This window comes from Strix aluco, chromosome 11 (assembly GCF_031877795.1).
Source record: "Strix aluco isolate bStrAlu1 chromosome 11, bStrAlu1.hap1, whole genome shotgun sequence".
In the NCBI taxonomy this organism is placed as follows: Eukaryota; Metazoa; Chordata; class Aves; order Strigiformes; family Strigidae; genus Strix; species Strix aluco.
Genome location: NC_133941.1, coordinates 2808908 through 2827786, shown reverse-complemented (window position 1 = coordinate 2827786; position 18879 = coordinate 2808908). Strand labels below are relative to the sequence as shown.

At 45.5% G+C, this 18879-nt stretch overlaps 2 protein-coding genes across 11 annotated transcripts in view; one reads left to right on the top strand and one right to left on the bottom strand.

The window, feature by feature from the left end:
* Positions 1-7791, top strand: part of GRIP2 (glutamate receptor interacting protein 2) — a 293425-nt gene extending 285634 nt beyond the window's left edge. The window contains exons 22-24 of the mRNA XM_074835669.1: positions 1084-1320; positions 2998-3144; positions 5633-7791. Of these exons, the coding sequence (XP_074691770.1) occupies positions 1084-1320; positions 2998-3144; positions 5633-5830 (582 nt within the window). The 3' untranslated portion in view covers positions 5831-7791. The remainder of the gene's footprint in view (positions 1-1083; positions 1321-2997; positions 3145-5632) is intronic.
* A 3053-nt stretch (positions 7792-10844) lies between these two features.
* Positions 10845-18879, bottom strand: part of SLC6A6 (solute carrier family 6 member 6) — a 118094-nt gene continuing 110059 nt past the window's right edge. For all 10 annotated transcript variants that reach the window (XM_074835654.1, XM_074835659.1, XM_074835661.1 and 7 more), the window contains one exon: positions 10845-17922. In XM_074835654.1, the coding sequence (XP_074691755.1) occupies positions 17782-17922 (141 nt within the window). In that variant the 3' untranslated portion in view covers positions 10845-17781. The remainder of the gene's footprint in view (positions 17923-18879) is intronic.

The window sequence follows — 18879 nt, the reverse complement described above, 5'->3', positions numbered from 1 at the left end:
TAAGTCATTTTTGTGTGAAGACCCGAAAAGTGCAGAGCTAAAAGGTTTTCTGTATTTTGGGATAATGTGGGTAGTGCTGGCATTTTCATACTGCCACCAGAATTTGCTTTATTTGCCTTTCTTCCAGCTTGGAGAAAAGAGCGGGAGGGCCTTGATTAGAGATTTAGTCAGATGATATTTCCCAAGTACAGGAGCAATTGCTCTTTGACTTGCCACATTTAGCATTGCAGAATTTTGCTATCTGCTCCCTACCTTTCCTTTTCTGTCTTCTACCTTTTGACATTTAATGGGACTGCAGACCCTTGGAGCCTGAACTTTGAAATGACAGTTTTCATTATGCTGTTTAAATGGACTCTGTGACCTGGAGCCACTTGAGGATCCACAGACTGGATTCTTGACTCCTTCGTTAGCTTTGATCAATGTAATCTCATTAGTGAAAAGCATTGCCAAATGGAGTAGAATCTACTTATGGGCATCTTTTAATGGATGCTATCAAGGATGACCAGGCTTAAATATTACTTAATTTCATATTTTTAACTCAGTTTTGCTCAGTGACAGCTCCCATTTACTGACAGATAAAATCCTAATTTCTCTGCTGAATTGGCCTCAGTGGAGTCCAAGGTATTGACTTCCCTGGGCCCTTGCCAGCACTGTGCAATGCTGATGGTGAGCTGCAGCCTGCAGAGCCAGGCAGACACCGTTTCCTCTGCGAGCCCCCTGAGATCGGGGTGTTCATCCTTCTTGACTACCAGGAAGGTTCCTGCACAAGCTGAGGCCTGCCTGGCCCTGTTCGTGTAGATGGGGTTATCAAAAAGCAACTTTAAAAAATAATTCGCAAATGCTTCCTTCTGAGATAAAGCTCCATGTTGGGGTGGGGGTGGAGAGCATACAGCAGGTCAGCGACAGACCTGGCAGCAGGCTCCTCAGGTCTGGAAATAGCTTTTATAGCTAACTGGAAGAACTTCTTGGTAGTTATTTTCTGATTAATGAGAGCAGTTGCTGTCTGTGCCACTTCTGTTGCTGCGTGGTCCATCTCTTCCTGCTGGTGTCTCAGCAGAGTGACCGTGTGCCCTCACCCTACAGGCATCCATCATGACAGGGAGCGTGCACAACCTGGGCCTGGAGGGCAGCAAGTTGCTCCTGGACTCTGTCAACCCATCGGGACTGAGCCCGTTGAGGAAGGCAAACTCCAGCTGTGATGATGGACAAACTGAGAGCAGCAGCTCCCCTGCCAAGAAGAACGAGAGGAACCTGGACATGAAGAAGATCGAGAAGGAAATGCAGGAAATCATGTCCCCCACCCCCCTCGAGTTTCACAAGGTCTGTGTTGCCAAGGGTTGGTCTGGCTGTGGCACTGCGGTGCCTCGATGGTTAAAGCTGTAGAAACTTTGCAACCTTGTAAAAAATCTCCTTGTTCAGAGGCACCCCCAGAAAACGTTACTTGTTAAAGCTGGCCCCCACCAAGGTCTGCAGCAAAGGTTTCCAGAGGGGCAGATTCAGATGAAGAGGCCTCTTCAGAAGAGTAACAGGATTTAGCTGCCATGCTTCAGCAGGGTTCAAACCTGTGCTTTGCTGTTTCCCTTTATTATATGAGATTTCCAGGTCCTTGTGTTTTGGAGTACATTAACTGGTGCTACAGATACAAGCAAAAGAGCTTGAAGTATGGCCCCATGGAGACCCATCAATCCTTTTCCAGTGGCACGCTCCATTCAGTTGGTCACTTTTTGTATAAAAAATAACTCAAAATAACTTATTTTGCCTCCCCTTCCTCTCCACCCCCAGCCTTTCCTGAAGTGCAACTGGTAGGACCTCAGCGATGGGATACTTGTTTGAATTCAGTACCCAGCTGAACGTAGCCAGTTTAAGCATGGTGCAAGGCAACAGTAATTAGGAAAAGTAATTAACTGTAGAAGCTGCTGATGCAGAATGCAAGCAGGGAAGGGAGCTGGAGAGGTTTCAAAAATTTTGATTGCCTTTTTCTTTCCTAGTGTGACTTTAGAACGAAACCTGCAGTTATGGTAGCTGGAAAAAACAACTTTTTCGTGTTTGATCTGCTCTTGTCCTTCAGGGCATGGCAAATGTGCCTTTAAATAAAACTCCTTCGTACCTGAAGGAGGAGAGCTGTGTAATTAGACATGTTATAGGGTGACTCTTCATTCCGCTGGAGCATCTGGTGTTGGCTGTGTTTGGAGCTGAGGTTGAGGCCAGGTGGGCTGTTCTGGTGTGTCATACCAGGCACATCCATGAGGCTCACCCAGTCAAGAGCACAGCGATGGGGTTGGAGCCTCACAGTGGAGATGTGTTCCCAGTTCATGGGAGGCAAAGGGAGATTTTGGTGGTAGTGGTGAATCAGTTGTCCCTGGCTCCCAGTGTTACTCCATGGCAAGATACACTTCCAGCAGTGCACACCTCCTTTAGGCGAGGCCGAAGCATGACGTGTGCAAGGGAAGGGTGGTGGGGTTACTCCTTTCTTGTCCTCCATTCAGCACTTATTGATACGAATTTTCTGAAAAGAACTTGTGAATAATATGGAGAAGTTTAGGTGTTCCTGCTGAGTGATGTATTAAAAATGAGCTGTCTTCACATTTGACATGCTACATTGAAAATTCCCTGTGAACAGGTTGATTTTTCATGTGCTGGTCTGGCATAGAGAGGAGGCACAGCGTAAGCTGGGCTGGGGAAGGCGATGCTCCGTTAATAACACTTGCTTAGTTGCTCTTTGGGTGAAACACAGCAGCTGTCTATATTACACTGTTTGTGTTTCCTTCCACATCCAAGGGAGAGGGACTGTCATGGGGATGGTTATACATCAGTCACCAAAGCACTTTTCCATGCAATCTACCTAAGACGGCTCAACCCATATTAGCTGCCAGGCTAAGAAAAATCTGACCGGGAGACTCAGAGCAGAATTACCTGTGTTATTCCTATCCTGCCTAACCCTGTCTCCTCCTTCCTCTGCTGCATTGAAACATGTGTTTTCTGTTTCTGCCCCTCCAGATGACGCTCCACAAAGACCCAGAGAGCGAAGACTTTGGATTCAGTGTGTCGGATGGCCTGTTAGAAAAAGGTGTCTATGTAAATATGGTCCGTCCGGATGGGCCAGCAGATCAGTGTGGCCTCAAGCCATATGACAGAGTGCTTCAGGTAATAAATGCAAAATGCAGTTCTGGAGGCTGGGACGGAGTGAATGAGTGGCTGAGAGGAAGAGAGAAGTGAGACCCATCCATGGCAGCACTAACTTTAATGAAAGGTAATAGTTAGCCAACTAGGTGAGCTCTTAGCCACCGAGCACTCAATGAGACCTGTGTTTTATAATGAGAAACCACCAGGTAGTACCCCCAGGTGGTACCCCTAGGTTACACCCAGTCCAGGACACAGCCTGTCCTGGCACCGGCCTTTTTGAGCTTGGGCAGCTCAAAACAACAAAAAAGCTGTGTTGCTTCCTCTCCTCGCCCTCAGTCCTTTTTCTATCATGTAAGAGGGTGATTTTTGGATGAGCTGGACTGTGTTGACCAATACATGCGTTCCTGCGAAGCCCCATGTGAAGTTAAGTGGTGTTCATGAAGTTCTGTGCATGCCTTTGACAACTAAAAGAGTTTTCTAGGAAACACATCCTTCAAGCAAAGTGTTTTTCATGGATATTTTTCTTTGAAAGATACTTGTTCTGAAACAGCTGATGCAGAAACAGGATAAAAACTCTGGTCAAAAGCACAGTGTATAATAAATGTGACCTGGGCATATCAGACTACCAGAGGGACAGTAAGAGCGTGGTGAGTTTTGGAGATTGGAGAGGAGCTTTATATGGATGAAAAACAACTATTTTAGCTTTGGGGCAACTCAAACAGCAAGTGAGAAAGTGCAACCCCAATGGAAAAATTGCCACCATTTGGAAATGCAGATATTGTGACCATATTTGGAAACACTCAGAAGGATGTTTAGTTTTACTAATTTCTAGGCGGGGGTTGTTAGCAGTAGGATTAGAGCCAATATATTATGTACATCAGGTAACTGGAGAACTGGCAGCTCTGTGGGGAACCTTGTTTAAGCTTGTTATGGTCTCTAGCCAATTGGCTGCTATACAATTATTCCTTCTCGGCTTCAAATAAAAGATGGTGCAAGAATGAACAAGAGCTAATTAGGCTCTGGGCTGCCTTTCTGTTGAATGTTGGACGTGTCGCTTTTTGTGAGTGCCAAGTGCTCTGGGAGGCGTGCCCAAAAATCCTAAACAGAGCGGCGTGGAGACTTTCGACACCCCTCTTCCACATGCTGCGCCGCACGGCTTACACCTACGAGGAGACGAGGCGATTGCCGTCGTGTTGACGTGCCGAGCTGTGAATGAGGGATTGCAGACCTGGTCCGGGCAACTCCCATCAAGAAGGGGAGAGATGCATCGCTGAGGACGCTTCACAGTGCTGCTGATTGTGGGCGTGATGATGTGCCTGAAGGCCAGCGAAACGCCTCGTCCCCGCTGTCACAGACCCTCTGCCTCTCGGCTGGATGGATTAGCCGGAGCACGGCGTTGCACTGATGGCACTTCTGCACTGGAACTGCCTGACTGGCGTAGAGCAAAGGCAGAGCAAGCTCATGGCTTGTCGCTCCTTGTCCATGTGTGGTTTAGAAATTGCCCTTAGTTACTGTGCTGTAAGGACCAGTATTGGGGTCAATGGTGTGGACACCAGCTAGGGCAGGGGGACGCTGCTACCGTCCCAGAGCCCAGCTCCGTGGGCATGCATTAATGCTGGGAAAGGGTTTTGGGTGAAAGGGTTGCATGGCCTCATCCAGCCCTTACCCAGAGAAGGAAGCAATGCCTGGCCCTAAAGGGTTCTGCTGGCTCCAAAGGTGGGTGGGGAATTCCTTCCTCCCTTCTCTGCTTCCCCTCCCTGTGCCGCTTGCCAGCCCCTCCATCCCAGAGCTGTCGTGGCACCAAGCCTGAGTGCTCTGGTAGCTGTAGGCGGGAGAGCTGGGGTGGTTCTTGCAGGTGACCCAGCTGAGAAATGTGCTTGAAGATCTGCAAAAGACAGCAGTGAAAGTGCTTTCACTGCTGAATCCTGCAGAGCGAATTTGCAGCCACCTTCTGAGCCCACGTGAAATGCATACAGACTCTTCTGAAATGAAGGACGGAAATGGGGAGAGGAGAAGCAGAAACTGTTCAGTATAGTCTCAATTTACTACTGGCTGAGCCGGAAAATGGTTGACAGAAGCCTTAGGGTCTGAGCTGTATCTGTTTCCTAGGCACTGAATACCCCACATCACAAATTTAAGGCCAATAAAAGCCGTGATGGCCAAAAAATCATGGAAAATGGCAACCTTTCTCCTATAGACTTGAACTGGAGAACTGGTTTTGAGCCCTGCAGTGTTTAATATTTATCATACTGCCCCAGACAGGGTTTATGCCTGATCCAGACTTTTTTTCCCCCTTCTTCTACCAGTTATTGCATCATTTCTCAGCTAAGCAAGGATGTGCTCAGCCTGAAGGGGTGCCCCTGCTCTGCTGTGAACCTGGAATCAGGGACCCCCAAGAATTGTGTGTTTTCACAGGTGTGGGTTTAGCACCAACCTTGCGTTTTCTTACTAACAAACCTGGTCTTTTTGTTGTTCCTCCCCATGGCACATCCTAAATCCATCCCGGCAGGTAAACCGCATCCGAACGAGAGACTTTGACTGCTGTCTGGCTGTTCCCCTGATTTCGGAGGCTGGAGATAAGCTGGACCTGGTGATTAGCCGAAACCCCTTGGCACTGGCTGCCAACGCTCCCCCGGAGGGGAACAGAGAGCTGCTGGCGCAGGTGGCCCGTGGTGCCGAGGTCAAGGCGAGTGTCCAGACGCTCTGAGCAGCGGGAGCGGAGCAGACGGTGCCTGGGGCCTCTGCTGAACCGTTGTGTTTTTTTGGGGTGTTTTTCCTGTTTTTTGCACTGGTATTTGTAAACGCTGTGTGTACCATAACCTGCAAGTGGGGAGGTGGGTCTTCAGTGAGCCTGTAGACCGCCAAAGATTGCTGGGAAGGTTGGAGCTGGATGTGCATCTGAGGCTGTGGGCAGCACCGGCGATGGGGCGAGCTGCCGACGGGAGGAAGGAGCATCCCCTGTGGCAGGGCATCCCCCTGTGCCCCGGCTGTCGGGGTGCGTGGGGTCCTGCCTTCGACATCCTCACCCTGAAGGTGGCTATATAGGCCATCCTATAAACATCCTATAGGCCATCCTATAAACACACATGGTGCTATTATGTTTCTTGTTTGCTTGGTTAATTGCATACAGCAAGACTGACGCCTTTCCTTTTCTGTTGTGCCCAGCTCCATCCTTTAAACACTCCTGAGAAATCGATTTCCGCAGCCCCTTGCACTCCTGGTGCAGGGCTATGGAGACTCCTGTTTAAAAGACATTTCAGAATGTGCTTGAGAGTGGCGAGATGCAATTCTTGTTCAAAAATTGATATTTGCAGCTGTGTCCTGCCAGCCCCGTCCGTGCTCCCTGCCAGGGCTGGCTCACCCTGCAGTGGGATGAGGCACCTTGTCTCACCGTCGATTCCCGTGAGCAACGTGGTTACCTGTGCTGGAGGAGTTATTACAGAGCAGAAGGCCGTACCCAAGGCTAAAGGCCTTGAATTCCTGCCCAAATCCCCAGCCACTTTGTTTGTCTGGGCTTTATGGTGATCTCTCGCTTGCAAACCTGGCCTGTGCCCGCAAGTAAATAGCTGAACAGCGATCTTCCCAGGGCTGTCCCTGATGTTTTGAATGAATCAAACCTTGTCGTCTCCTGTCAGGCAGTGGCATGAGAAGCCCTTTGTTAGGTGGAGGTTGTGTCCCGTGTGGGCTGGGCGCTGTCTGTGTGTGCCCACGCGGGTTTGGCTGCTCGCCCCCAGTCCGCCCGCCTTCGCCCGTCGCTGGCCTCTCCGCGGCTTCACAAGCATGATGCCCCATGCTCGCTCCCCTCCCTCCCGAGAGCCCCGTGGGGAAGAGATGTTTGCATTAGTTGGCTCATCTGCTTGCCACGTTTCATGTATTAGCACTTTATGATGATGCTCATGGCCCGGTGGTGGTGGCGTGAGCCTGGCATTGCTTTCCCCGGCGCAGCCTCAGCACCCACCTCCCCCTTCCACTTTCACCCTTCCGGTTCCTCCGCCGCCGCCGGTGCGCGCAGGGTGTCGGGTGGGGGTGCAGCACACGTTGGGTCGCTTTGCTGAGCCAGGACTCGTCCCTGCACTGTCCGTCCCCGAGCCGCTTTGCGACTCCGTCCCTCCGCCGTAGCGCAACGTATCAGGGTGTTTCTTCCAGACACATGCCTGGCCCCATCCAGCTATTTGTTGTTGTAGCCATTTTCTCTTCGAGTATGCAATATCCCATACCATTGCTGCCACAACTAGGTAATGTGCCATAATTGATACTGTGGAGCATTGACAGTGCAGCCGGAAGTGTTTTTATATGCAATATTCTGAGCAGTGGAAGCTCACTGGGGCTTCTCATAGGTTTTTAATGAAGACTTTTATTAAAGGCTTTAAAAAAAAAAAAAAAGGAAGAAAAACTTGGTCCTTGTATCCCTTCCTATGCATTTTGAATGATATGAAGATGAAATGCATTAAATGTGTATTTTTATCCATATATTAGAGTGTATTCCTTGTAAAGTATTTTTATATGCTAATTTTCTTATGTATCTATGAAAGCACAATATTTAAAAGTACAGCATTTCAAAGAATATTTTAGTCCTGTTTTGGACCTATTTGTAAATCTCTGTATTTAAATGGGATTGCAATGACTTTGACTTTTTTTTTTTAATTAAATAAAAGCAAATTAAATGCATTTGTTTTGCTTTGTGTCTCTGCAGGAGGACAACAGTGAGGCAACACTCTGCTTCCAGCCCTATTTTAACTTGCCAGAGGACCCCCAGTTAGGAGACACCTCGAAGGACAAGGGGGAGGGCACGCAGGGGGGTTGGCTGGGGTGCCACTGCTAGTAGGGCTGGGGTTGTCCCTTACCACCATCCAGCAGCAGGACTTGGGTCACTTCCCTCCCTGCGGACACGGAGGCAATTTTGCTGTCGCTCTTGGCAATAAGAGCTGGAGATGCCTGTGTGTGTGGTTCACTTGGCCACACTGGAAATCTTGTTGAGTTAAACCTGGGCCACTTCATGACAAAATACTGATGCAGCAAAGCACGTGGGTGGCCGTGACGTGGCTGCAGCAGCACTGGCAAATCTATGGTTAATCCCTGGGGATGGGTTAGGAACCTGCTGGAGGACGATGTGCTGGCAGGAGGTGTCCCTTCTGGTGCTCAGCACCCTGCAGCTGTAGTGGGGTGCCACACCGTGGTAGCCGAATCATCCCACCTCTGAAACTAGTCGTCCAAAGAGATGACTGACACAAACCCAGAATGTAGTTCCTTGTGTCCCTATGGTGAGGATTTCTTCCCTTTTTGCTCTTACAAAGGGGCTCAGGGCACCTCTGTGCTCCCAGCGTGAGCAGCACAGGCTGGGATCGCTCCCGGATAAAGCCACAGGGAATCTGCTCACCAGTAAGGAAAGGGTGAGCTGGGTTTTGCAACCCTTCATGACCAAGCGGGTAATGCAGGAATTTTCAGAGGCTGAGCATGGTATGGGAATGCTCCTGGTTAGACCTGGGAAATCATTGCCACGTAAACAAGCCTTATCTGCCATCTCTGGCCGCCCTCCTGGGGCACAGACTTCAGAACAAGGCCCTTGGCATGTTTGGCACCGGGGACTTGCCAAAGCTGGGGCGATGGCAGGTTGAACGAGCGCCCGTGCAACGTGACCGACGGGGTTTTGGTGCGTGCACGAGGTAAAAGGTTAGCATGGTGCTGCTCCCCTGGTATGTGCTGCCGGGTGCCTCGGTGGGCACTGTGTGTCCTGGGGACCTTGGTGGAGGGAGCCAGCTGCACCCATGGGCAGGTGGCGGCTGCCCATGGCAGGTAGATGAAACCCTTCGGCGGCAGCTTGTGGCACTTTTAGTGGCTTATTTATTTATTTTAACCTGAGACACATTACAGTTGCTATCTGTGCCGATAGCAGGCTACTCAGTCCAGACATTGCACCAATGGGAGGAGAAATGCCCAAGTCCTTGTATCACACCCAAGAAAAATAACCAACCAAGCCAAAAAAACCCCAAATAAAGGCAGCTGTGGGGCTAATCCTGGGCATGGGGTGCTGGAGCCTCAGCAGTACTCAGGGCCTGCTGCATGAATTCTTTTCTTCACACAAATAGAAGCCACCTACATGTTGGTTTCTTCTTTCCCTACCTCAAATCAGGACTTGAGGAAAGGCCTCACTGCTTTAACCTTCATCTGTTTGACTGAACAGGCCATCAGCAAGCCTGATAAATATTGGGGGTTGGTTTCTTTCTCTTTCTTTCTTTTCTTTCTTTCTTTCTTTCTTTCTTTCTTTCTTTCTTTCTTTCTTTCTTTCTTTCTTTCTTTCTTTCTTTCTTTCTTTCTTTCTTTCTTTCTTTCTTTCTTTCTTTCTTTTTTCTTTTCTTTCTTTTCTTTCTTTCTTTCTTTCTTTCTTTCTTTCTTTCTTTCTTTCTTTCTTTCTTTCTTTCTTTCTTTCTTTCTTTCTTTCTTTCTTTCTTTCTTTCTTTCTTTCTTTCTTTCTTTTCTTTTCTTTTCTTTTCTTTTCTTTTCTTTCTTTCTTTCTCTTTCTCCTTTTCTTTCCCTTTCTTTCCCTTTCTTTCCTTTCTTTCCTTTCTTTCTTATTGGGCTTTTCTGATGTATTTGAACTCCCCTGGTAATGGTGCCATGCAGCCAAGATGGTGCAGACAGCAGCAGGCAAGGCCCTGAAATGGGCTGAGTTGGGGCAACTCATAAAGCTGCAATTGTCTCCCTGCACGCCTGTGAAGGGACCAAGGAAAGCTGGTGTCTGCAGGGACAGTCCGGTGAGGACATCAGCACTCTATTTTCAAAGAAAGAAAAGAAAAAAGAAGGAAAATAGAGGAAGAAAAAAAAAAGGGGGAACTTTGTCATGGCCTTGTAAGACTCAGCAGATGCTCAATGGCACTTGATGAAAAGTAGGTCTGGGGAGAACAAAGCACCAGTGATATGTAAGGCCGGAGGCTGGACAAGACTGAAATGCTGTGGGTTGGGACCAGCACTGACCCTCCTACATGCTCAGCCAAAGTCACCGCTGGGGAGGGGGGGCGGGGGGGGAACCACACCCAAAAAAGCCCAACAAACCAAACTGCTGTTGCTGACCCAGGGATGGTTTAGCTCTTGCTGGGCAGTGATTGCACAGCATCAAGGCCTTCTCTGTTGCTCAGACTGCCCGGCCAGCAAGCAGGCTGAGAGTGCACAAGAAATTGGGCAAGAAATTGGGAGGGGACCCAGCTGGGCCTGCTGACCCCCCTGACCAGAGCTGTACCCCACCCCATCCGGGGGTGAGCTCAGCGATGAAACTGGGGAGGATGGAGGCAGCCATGGCTCAGGGACTGGCTGAGCTCCGGCTGGTTAGTGGTGAGATATTGTGTTCTTTTGCACAACTTGTTTTTCTCATTTTTTTTCCTCTTTGTTGTGTGTTTAATTTTTTTCTTTCCTCCTTTTTTTAATTATTAAACTGTCTGTAGCCCAACTCATGAATTCTTGCACTTCTACCCTTCCAATTCTCGCCCCATCCCAGTAGGTGAGGGGGCGAGCGAGCAGCTGTGTGGGGCTGAGCCACACAGACTCTGACACACTATGACAGACATGAAGACGGATCGTGAGCTGGGCCAAGCAGCTTGGGCTTGCTTATATATATAAAATGGAATAGTTTATAAGGACAAAAAACCCAACCAACAACCCCACAATAAACAAGAGGTTTAAATGAATTGAGCTACTCAAAGACCAAAAAAAGCATCCAAGAATATAGCTGGTTTATAAAGGAAAGTTTTATTTTCAGTTATAAGGTGATTACAAACTCATCTAAAAAAGCAAAGATGACTTAAAAATATCCATATACATTTTATTTATCTAAAAAGCAAAACAGAAACTGCAAAATACAAACATTTACCATATACACAAAGGCTAGGGTTTTTAGGATTAAATTACACTCCAGGATTTTTTTTCAAATACAAATATTCTGTTTTGGAACACACAAAAAATGTCTTAAAATGTTTTAAAAATATTTTTAAGGTGTTTTTTTCTTAAAAAAAGTTCAGATGACATTTTTAAGGAGGCCGTCATCGACGCCACCTCCTTGCTGTATGTGCTACTCATCACATTACTGTAGTCACAGTTGCTAGGAATTTAAATAATAAAAAAACCACCACTGTTTTTTAGCCAAATACATCAAACAAGATGGACCACCTCTTACAACGTGAAGTCCCTGGCAACGTTATCAGGTAACAATCACAACATTACACTGGAGAAAAACAACATCCTATTGAACAACGAGCACTTCAGAACAGTACTGGGATGCTGCAATGCTGAGAGACCATCGCTGGCTTCCAGAACAGGAGCAGATGACAGCTAACTCAACTTGCCCCCAAGGATTTTTTTTTTCAGCCTCTCAACATGATTTTGCCACTGTTCTCATTTTTTTTTTAATTTTATATATTGAAAACAAAAATAAAATCTTTTTAATATCTCAACTGCAGAAGCAGATAGATTTAGAAACAATATGTATCATGCTAACATGTAGTACGCTACAGGACTGAATCCTTCCCCTGCATATGCACACACACAAAAGCACACAAGCACAGCTCCTTAGCATAACCAAGTTTCACTTACTTTTCCCCATTATTTCTTCTGATTTTTCAAGTCAGGCCATGTTTTCCCTGTGCTGCAAATGGGAAAGTGAGCGGCCCTGTCCTGTCGTGCCCTGCAGCGCCAAACCACAGGGAAGAAGCCTCCAGAGACTCTCTCCTTTTTAATATGTCTTCAATTTGCTTTACTCCTAAAGCTCAGGGCTGTGTAAAGCTTGTGGCAATTAAATTCTGACACTTTTGCTGATTACTTCAAATTAGGACAGAGCCATGTCTGCTCTGCCATTCAATAGCTCAGCAATACCGGCAGGGTCAGGCTCTCTTCCAGTTGCAAACCCATCACGAAAGTCTTCCACCTTTGATGGGGATGGCGGTGTGATACATTTTCTTAATGTTTTCAACCTGCAAAATTTTGAGCTTGCCTCTTTTTTTTTTTGGCAAATGGTGTCTGAAGCTTTTTCTGCTCTTGTTTTAGGACACAGGTAAATTGAAATCACCAATTCACACTGACAATTGGAAAAAACACACAAAAATTTTTTACTTTTTCTGTTTATTTTTTAATAGAAACAAATTCAGATTTTTAATTTTTTTTTCAAAAAGGAGAAGCATTGTTCATGTACAGGTTTATTGTTGGGCTGGCAAAAAAGAGCCATGATCCAGTGGAGGCTGCAGGGCTGGAACGGGCCGTTTTCCAGCTGGGGCTGGTGCTGGTTATGCTCAACTCTTTCTTGAGCAAGCTTTCCCATAAACCCAAATTGACCACTGATACCAATAAAAAATTTCTGTGACCAAAGTATGGAGCTCAGGGGGCCTCTTTTGCACTAGTTCATGGGTATCTTAGGTGTCAGCCGTCACCGAATCAACTGAATACTGTCTTAAGCTTAGCTTTGACTACAAGAAATAAAACAAGCTGCTAGGGTCTGACAGTTCCCGACCTTTGCTCATGCAAATATACAAATACACAACTACACGTCAATCCTAGCCACAAAGCTTTGGATGCTGATTTTGGAAAAAACAAGCCCAAGGCAGCTGCCTGAACTGACACCACACCCAGCCTCCCATACCAGGAGCCACGTGGCGCTTGCAAGGAGCCAGGAGAGTTTCCAAATCCAACCTTAAGGCTTCCTTGGAGGGGCCACGATGCAGGATTTTGTCACTACTCCTTCCCCTCTTCCACCACCCCAAATTTAGGAAAGGCCTTTTGGACACCCTGGAAGGTTGGCTTTTTGCAGGCAAGTGGTGCCTAAACCTTCTCAATCCTCATCCTAAACAGCTCTGCAAGACTTACACACATGATCTGCTGCCTAGGAATAGAAGCAATGTTCCCACTTGTGTGCGTGCATACGAGAGTGGAAGATTCCATCTACTAGTCTACTTAAACACAGATTTTTGTTTTTTTACTGAAAGTGAGCAACTTCCATTGAATCTCCTGGAAATGATGTCAGGGTCATCTTTCTTCCAAGTGTACTTGAGCTGCTTAACTAACTTGTCCACTCCATTCAATACACAGCTTATTTAACATTTTATATACATTATGCTTCCATGAGTGGTCCTGCAGTGACCACAAGACGTGGAAGCTAATAATCAGTTATTCAAAAACGTTCAAATCCTTCTCCCACGGATGGAGTGTTGCCATTGATGCAACAAGTGGGAGCTTTGAACCCAAGTGTGACAAGCACAACCTCACCGAAACCTTAAGTCTCCATAGCAAATAAAAACAGACTAGGAGGAGACTTGTAAAAGGCCTATCGAATGGAAATGTCCGTGTGTCTTCAGATCTACTTGGCTTGTCTAACGCTGAGACAGAGAAGAGGAACCAGGAGTAGCTGCAGTTGAGAAAGGAGGAATCACACAGGACTGAAAACAGCTGCAGAAGATGCTATCCTGACGGTGACATTAAAGGCTCTGCTCATGGTTGCTGGGGGTTTTTTTGTTTCAGCAAAAATAAGGCTGCACCTTTTTTGTTTGTTTGTTTCTTTTCCTCCTCTCCCGAAGAACAGCAGTGAAAACCAGTTTTGCTGAGCTGTTTCAGCAGACCATTCCTAACTCCCCTCTACTCCAGGAGCTGCGCTGCTGCTGCGGGGTAACACCAGCGTTGTTCTCAATGGCAAATACAGCTGCTAGGCTTTTGTATTCTCATTTACAACACAAGAACAAATCCATTGTGGACCTACTATCTCACACTTTAAAGAGGACTTTTCTAAGTGTGTGGGTCTGTTTGGACCAGATGAAAAGGAAAGCTACGGATGAGAAGGAAAATGAGAACAATAACAACAACAACAATAAAAACCAGTTCTATTTATGAAATCATACTGCTTAAATACCCAAATACAGACTACTGGTAAAGTCCCTTACAATAGATGCTCATTCAGTGAGATCATAACTAGTGACAGGTGAACTGCAAAAGTTTGGAAAATGGAGAAAAATAAGAAACGGGTCCGAGAATCTTGTGGGGTAAATGTTCCCCTTTACATTTCTACTATCTCTTGATTTCAGTTCAGCTGGAAAGACATACTGCTGAAACTCTGCTGTTTCCAAGCCCAGAAGAACCCAAGAATACAAAAGGTATGTGAAATATTAAAAGGTGTGGGTTTTGTCTTGTTTTATTCTGGTTTCAAACTCAGGGATCTGGTTCTAAAGATCTCATGTCAAAACTGCACTAACTTTTCCCTGGATCCAAACCAGTTCATCCATGACTAGTCATGATAGTTTAATATAGAGTTCCTCATTTACATAAAACAGGTAAAATAGCTCACAAGTGTTTAAACAAGTAAATTAGGAAAAAAAATCAGTTGTATTTGCAGTCAGAAATAGGTAGAAAACACAGACTTTTTTAAAAATTATTTTTTAATAAATTTGGCAGAGGATCATATTGAAATGTAAATTTATCACCAAGAAAAGTTCAGAAATCTGATAAAAGTGTTAGGAAAAACCCCAAAACTGTAAAAATGTGAGTGTGCTCATCAGAACTCAAACCCCAGATAAACCAAGAAGAATTAATTATATTTTTTTTGGAGGGGAGGGAAGAAGGGAGAGGGGAACTATTTTCCAGAAACAATAATTTCTTAGCTCTTCTTGAGTCCCAGCCCTCCCTTGCAGTCATGCTAAAGAGCACAGCAGGGCCAGAGAAGTTGACACAGAGAACGCTTCAATGAGGTTGTTGCATATGTGCGAGACATTTTCACTTGGTACATGGAAGCGACTGATTTGAATGGCACAGTTTATATTGAAATGGGGCTGGGTTCTAGTTCTCTAGTAGTTGTACTTTGAAAGGTGTAGTATTAGCCCTCTGGTTCTTCACACAAAGACACTCTCCACAATGTGGGAGATGGTTTAAATACCCAGCTGACTCGCTGGAGACATCTTTAATGGAGCCAAACCATTTTTTTTCCCTAACTAAAGCTTGTCTCAGCTCTATAGCACAAACGTGATGTACAAACTATATCTCAAACGCAGTTGTATGACAATGTGTATATAAAAAAATAAAAATCAAGCATCAGTGTTTCATCTGCACTCACAGAAACCATTAATTTAGACTTCCTAACCTGCTACTCCTTCTTCACCCAGGCAAGCGTGCCTGTTTACTGCAGACACTAATTGTAACTCAAAACCGAGGGTCCAAGCTGAAGCCCACTAAGAGAGTTATCTTTGATTACAGTTCCTTGCCTTTGACAGTTACAGGCTATTAAAAAAAAAAAAAATTAGCTGTATGCATGTTTCTTTATTTTGGGCACATGTGATGACACCCACTGGCTCACAGGTTTCCTCCAGTGACTATCAGATGGCTGTTGTCACTGGCCCAGCAGGTGTCATTAGATGTTTGCCATCTCCAGCTGTGGAAAAGTTTCATTTATAACTCTCATAATACAGCAACCAGCAAAAAAAACCCAAAAGCAATTCTGCCATGGCTGGTTTTGTTGCTGCAACTCAGCTACCTAATGTAAAACTGTGTACCAATTCAAACTAGGAAGATTTGGAAAGATACAGATGCAGTCACTTTTTTTTTGTTTTGTTTGTTTTGTTTTAATTATTTTGGTCCATCTCTTGGTTTTAAGTCACCCCTTTTCTGTTACAGGAAAACAACAAGCTAATCAACAAGTGTTTGTGCTGCTGTGGCCAGTTAGTCCATGGGACAAGAAAAGAAAAAAAAAAAAATTATGTGTAGGAATGTTAAGAACTGGATATGTTCCTGTTTAAATGACAAACTCTGCCCTGACAGACTAAGCTGACAGCAGAATAAGCAGATACAAACTCTGCTTTTATCGAGCATTTCCTCTAATTACCTTTGGATAGCCTAACTGTGGTATCATAAGAAGAAAAAAACCTCTCCCTCTAATACAATGCCCACAAGAAAAGGTTGAGTTTTGCCAGAGAACCTGTTCCCAGCACAACCTGCTCAAGTTTTTTTTTTTTTTAAAAAAGGCTTTTGTCCATGTTTTGGACAGTCTTCAGGGGGCAATTCCCCATGGAAACATCCACCTGGCCCACACGAAGCGGAACCCCCATTCCTACCCTCCTTGTAGTGGTTTCTCTTCACTCCCTAGTCTAACCTTGAACAGTATGTAATTCCTTCTGACCAAATAAAAAATATTTCAGTGTTACATGTTCCCTTCGCTTTAACTTAAAATCCCAAAAGCCCTGTTTCTTCAGCAGATAAGATTCATAAGCCTCATAAGTCTGCCCTCCACTCCCCCTAAAAAAAAGAATAAAATTATGGTTTAACCCAATGATGGACAAGGAGACTGGGGGCTCTAGGTCCACTGCTGCTATTTAGTAACATGGGACAAGGGACTTAGTCCTTTTGTCTGTTCCCCCAACAGTAATGAACCCCCCACCCCCACAAATAAATAAATAAAGCAAATCCTGGTTACTGAACTTGGCAAAGCATTTTTGAGATACATGGATGAAAAGCACCTGTTTGCTGAGTGATATTATTATCTTCATGACTATTATTATTAACAATGTGTCTGTTATAAATACTAGTTACACCAGGTGTAGGTGAGCAGTTTCGTTCCTCCTGTCAGGGATGACCTGGTTTGTGTTCACCTTTGGACGGTCAGAGTCCAGAAGGGATTCTTTTATTTTTCTGCCCGAAACCAAAGTCCAATGATTAACAAGCAAACAAATGAGCAAGCGAACACCAGAAGCACCCAGAGGGCAGGTGCAGCTTTTCCCCTCTCAGCTCCTCAGCACTCGCCCCTGCTGCCTCAGGGATAGGCTGCCCCTCCCAGTTTGCAGAATTCAAGTTTACACCAGTGCCACCATGCTAAAATATGCTTTGCTAGAAAACTCAGGATCAGGTACTCCACCTCCCCGCTCACGCACAAACAGCAGGCATTTCAGTTAAGTAAAAAAAACACCCCAAAACCTAAAAAAAGAAAAAAAAAACAACCAGTGAACCATGCCAAATCCTGCAAAACGCCTTCAACTCCTCCTCTCGTCTGTGTGACAGGGTTCCAACGCCGCGCTTGGCAGGAACGGCTGCAAGGCTTTTCACACCCAACTTCCCTGCCTCCCTTGCAAACTCTCTGCTCCAGCTGCCCGGCTGTATCTTTATTCAGGGACTGTGCTAAACATAACTGTACCCTTTCCCTAATGTGACCCTGAAGCCTGTCATTTACCACAATTGAACCAGAGGGTGGAAATACTACACCTTTGAAAATTCTCTTGAAACAGCATCTTTTTTTAATCATATCTCTCAACAGAGCTCCTTTTGTGTGTTCTGTAGGTTACCCTGCTCCCAACCATACCAGCACCTAAAAATTGCTTTCTGACACTTGAATGTATTGCTGGCAAGACAATCAATTCAAGTGGTAAGGTGTATAATATTTAGAGATAAAGATATATATATTTAAAAAAACCCAATAATAGTAAATTCCTGTAATATGTCTAGTCTGATATGAAAGCTCTCCCTCTACAGAGAGGCATCTGCTGTGATTACCTTACAAAATATTAAAAAAAAAACACACACAAAAAATAACTTTCTCTGTGAGAAATAAAAATAAATCCTAGTGCAAATATAAAGCTCTGTAAACCTGGTCCTATGAGAATCTATGGTTAGTAAACGGCAGTTAAAGCAGGTTTATCCTCTCACAGAGAGAGCTCACATCATGGTTTCCACAATGATATGAGTTGGCTTGATCAATCCGCCATTCGAAGTTCCATTGGGGCAGAAGGGGGTGCCACTCTCCGTTTCTTTGGACCACCGATTCACTTCCTTGGGGGCAGCCACTGCTTTTATCCTCTGAAAGAAAGAAGAAAAGCAAAGGTTAGAAGACCAAGCAGCCCCCCGTGTCTCCCATGTGCAGGATGGAGGATGTGGCAAGCCACGGATGGGTCTGGTGGCCATCAGACGTGCGTGTGCCACGTGGCTCTGCAAGGATGTGGGGACCCAGGCTGCGGAGCACCGCGTTCAACTTTTGCTCAGCTGCAAAGCCTGACTTGAGACAGGCAAACCAGACACGAGAGGGCATTCACAGCGTTATCCAGCATCCTGCACTTCGGGCTTTCAGTGCTGCAGCTGCTGCACAAATTATGTGCGTTCTCCTTCCTCATTTAGAAACAACTCTGCCTTTTAGCCCAGCCGTTCATTGCCAAGTGGCAACTTCTCTCCTACATCTCAGTACACAAAGGAAGAACTAAATGGCATCTGACCAGTGTTTACTCTCTTTCCTTTCCTAACATGGTCTTTGTGGAGTGTTTTGGCTACTTTTAGACTTGTCTCTCAATAGATGGTGACAATGTAGGCAGGAAAATAAACACTCATGAAAATGCTCTGGCCACAGCTGAAAAAGACCATTAACACTTGGAGGAAAACAAATGTAAGCGTTTGTTCTCTGGGAAATGTTCTTTTTTGATTCTATTCTCTTTTTTTTCCTAACCCAAAGTGTCCCACTTTCTGCTCCAAGAATACCCTGGGCTGCATTTAAGACCATCTCATTAGGCAAAAACAAAACTAACCTGAAACCTTAGAAGAGAATTGCTAAGTTTCATGACTGCACAGTCTCTAAAAACTTTCCACTGGAAGAAAAAGAGACCAGCGGAACCTGTGCTGAACTGCAAAGGGCAAGAGATCACCTGCAAATCCACACCCAAGAGAATCTGCACTGTCAAGTCTGAATTCGACCCAAAGTTTTCCAAAGCTCAGGGCAATCTGGATCCATTGTTTTGATTTGATTCATTAGGAGTAAGAAAAAAATTA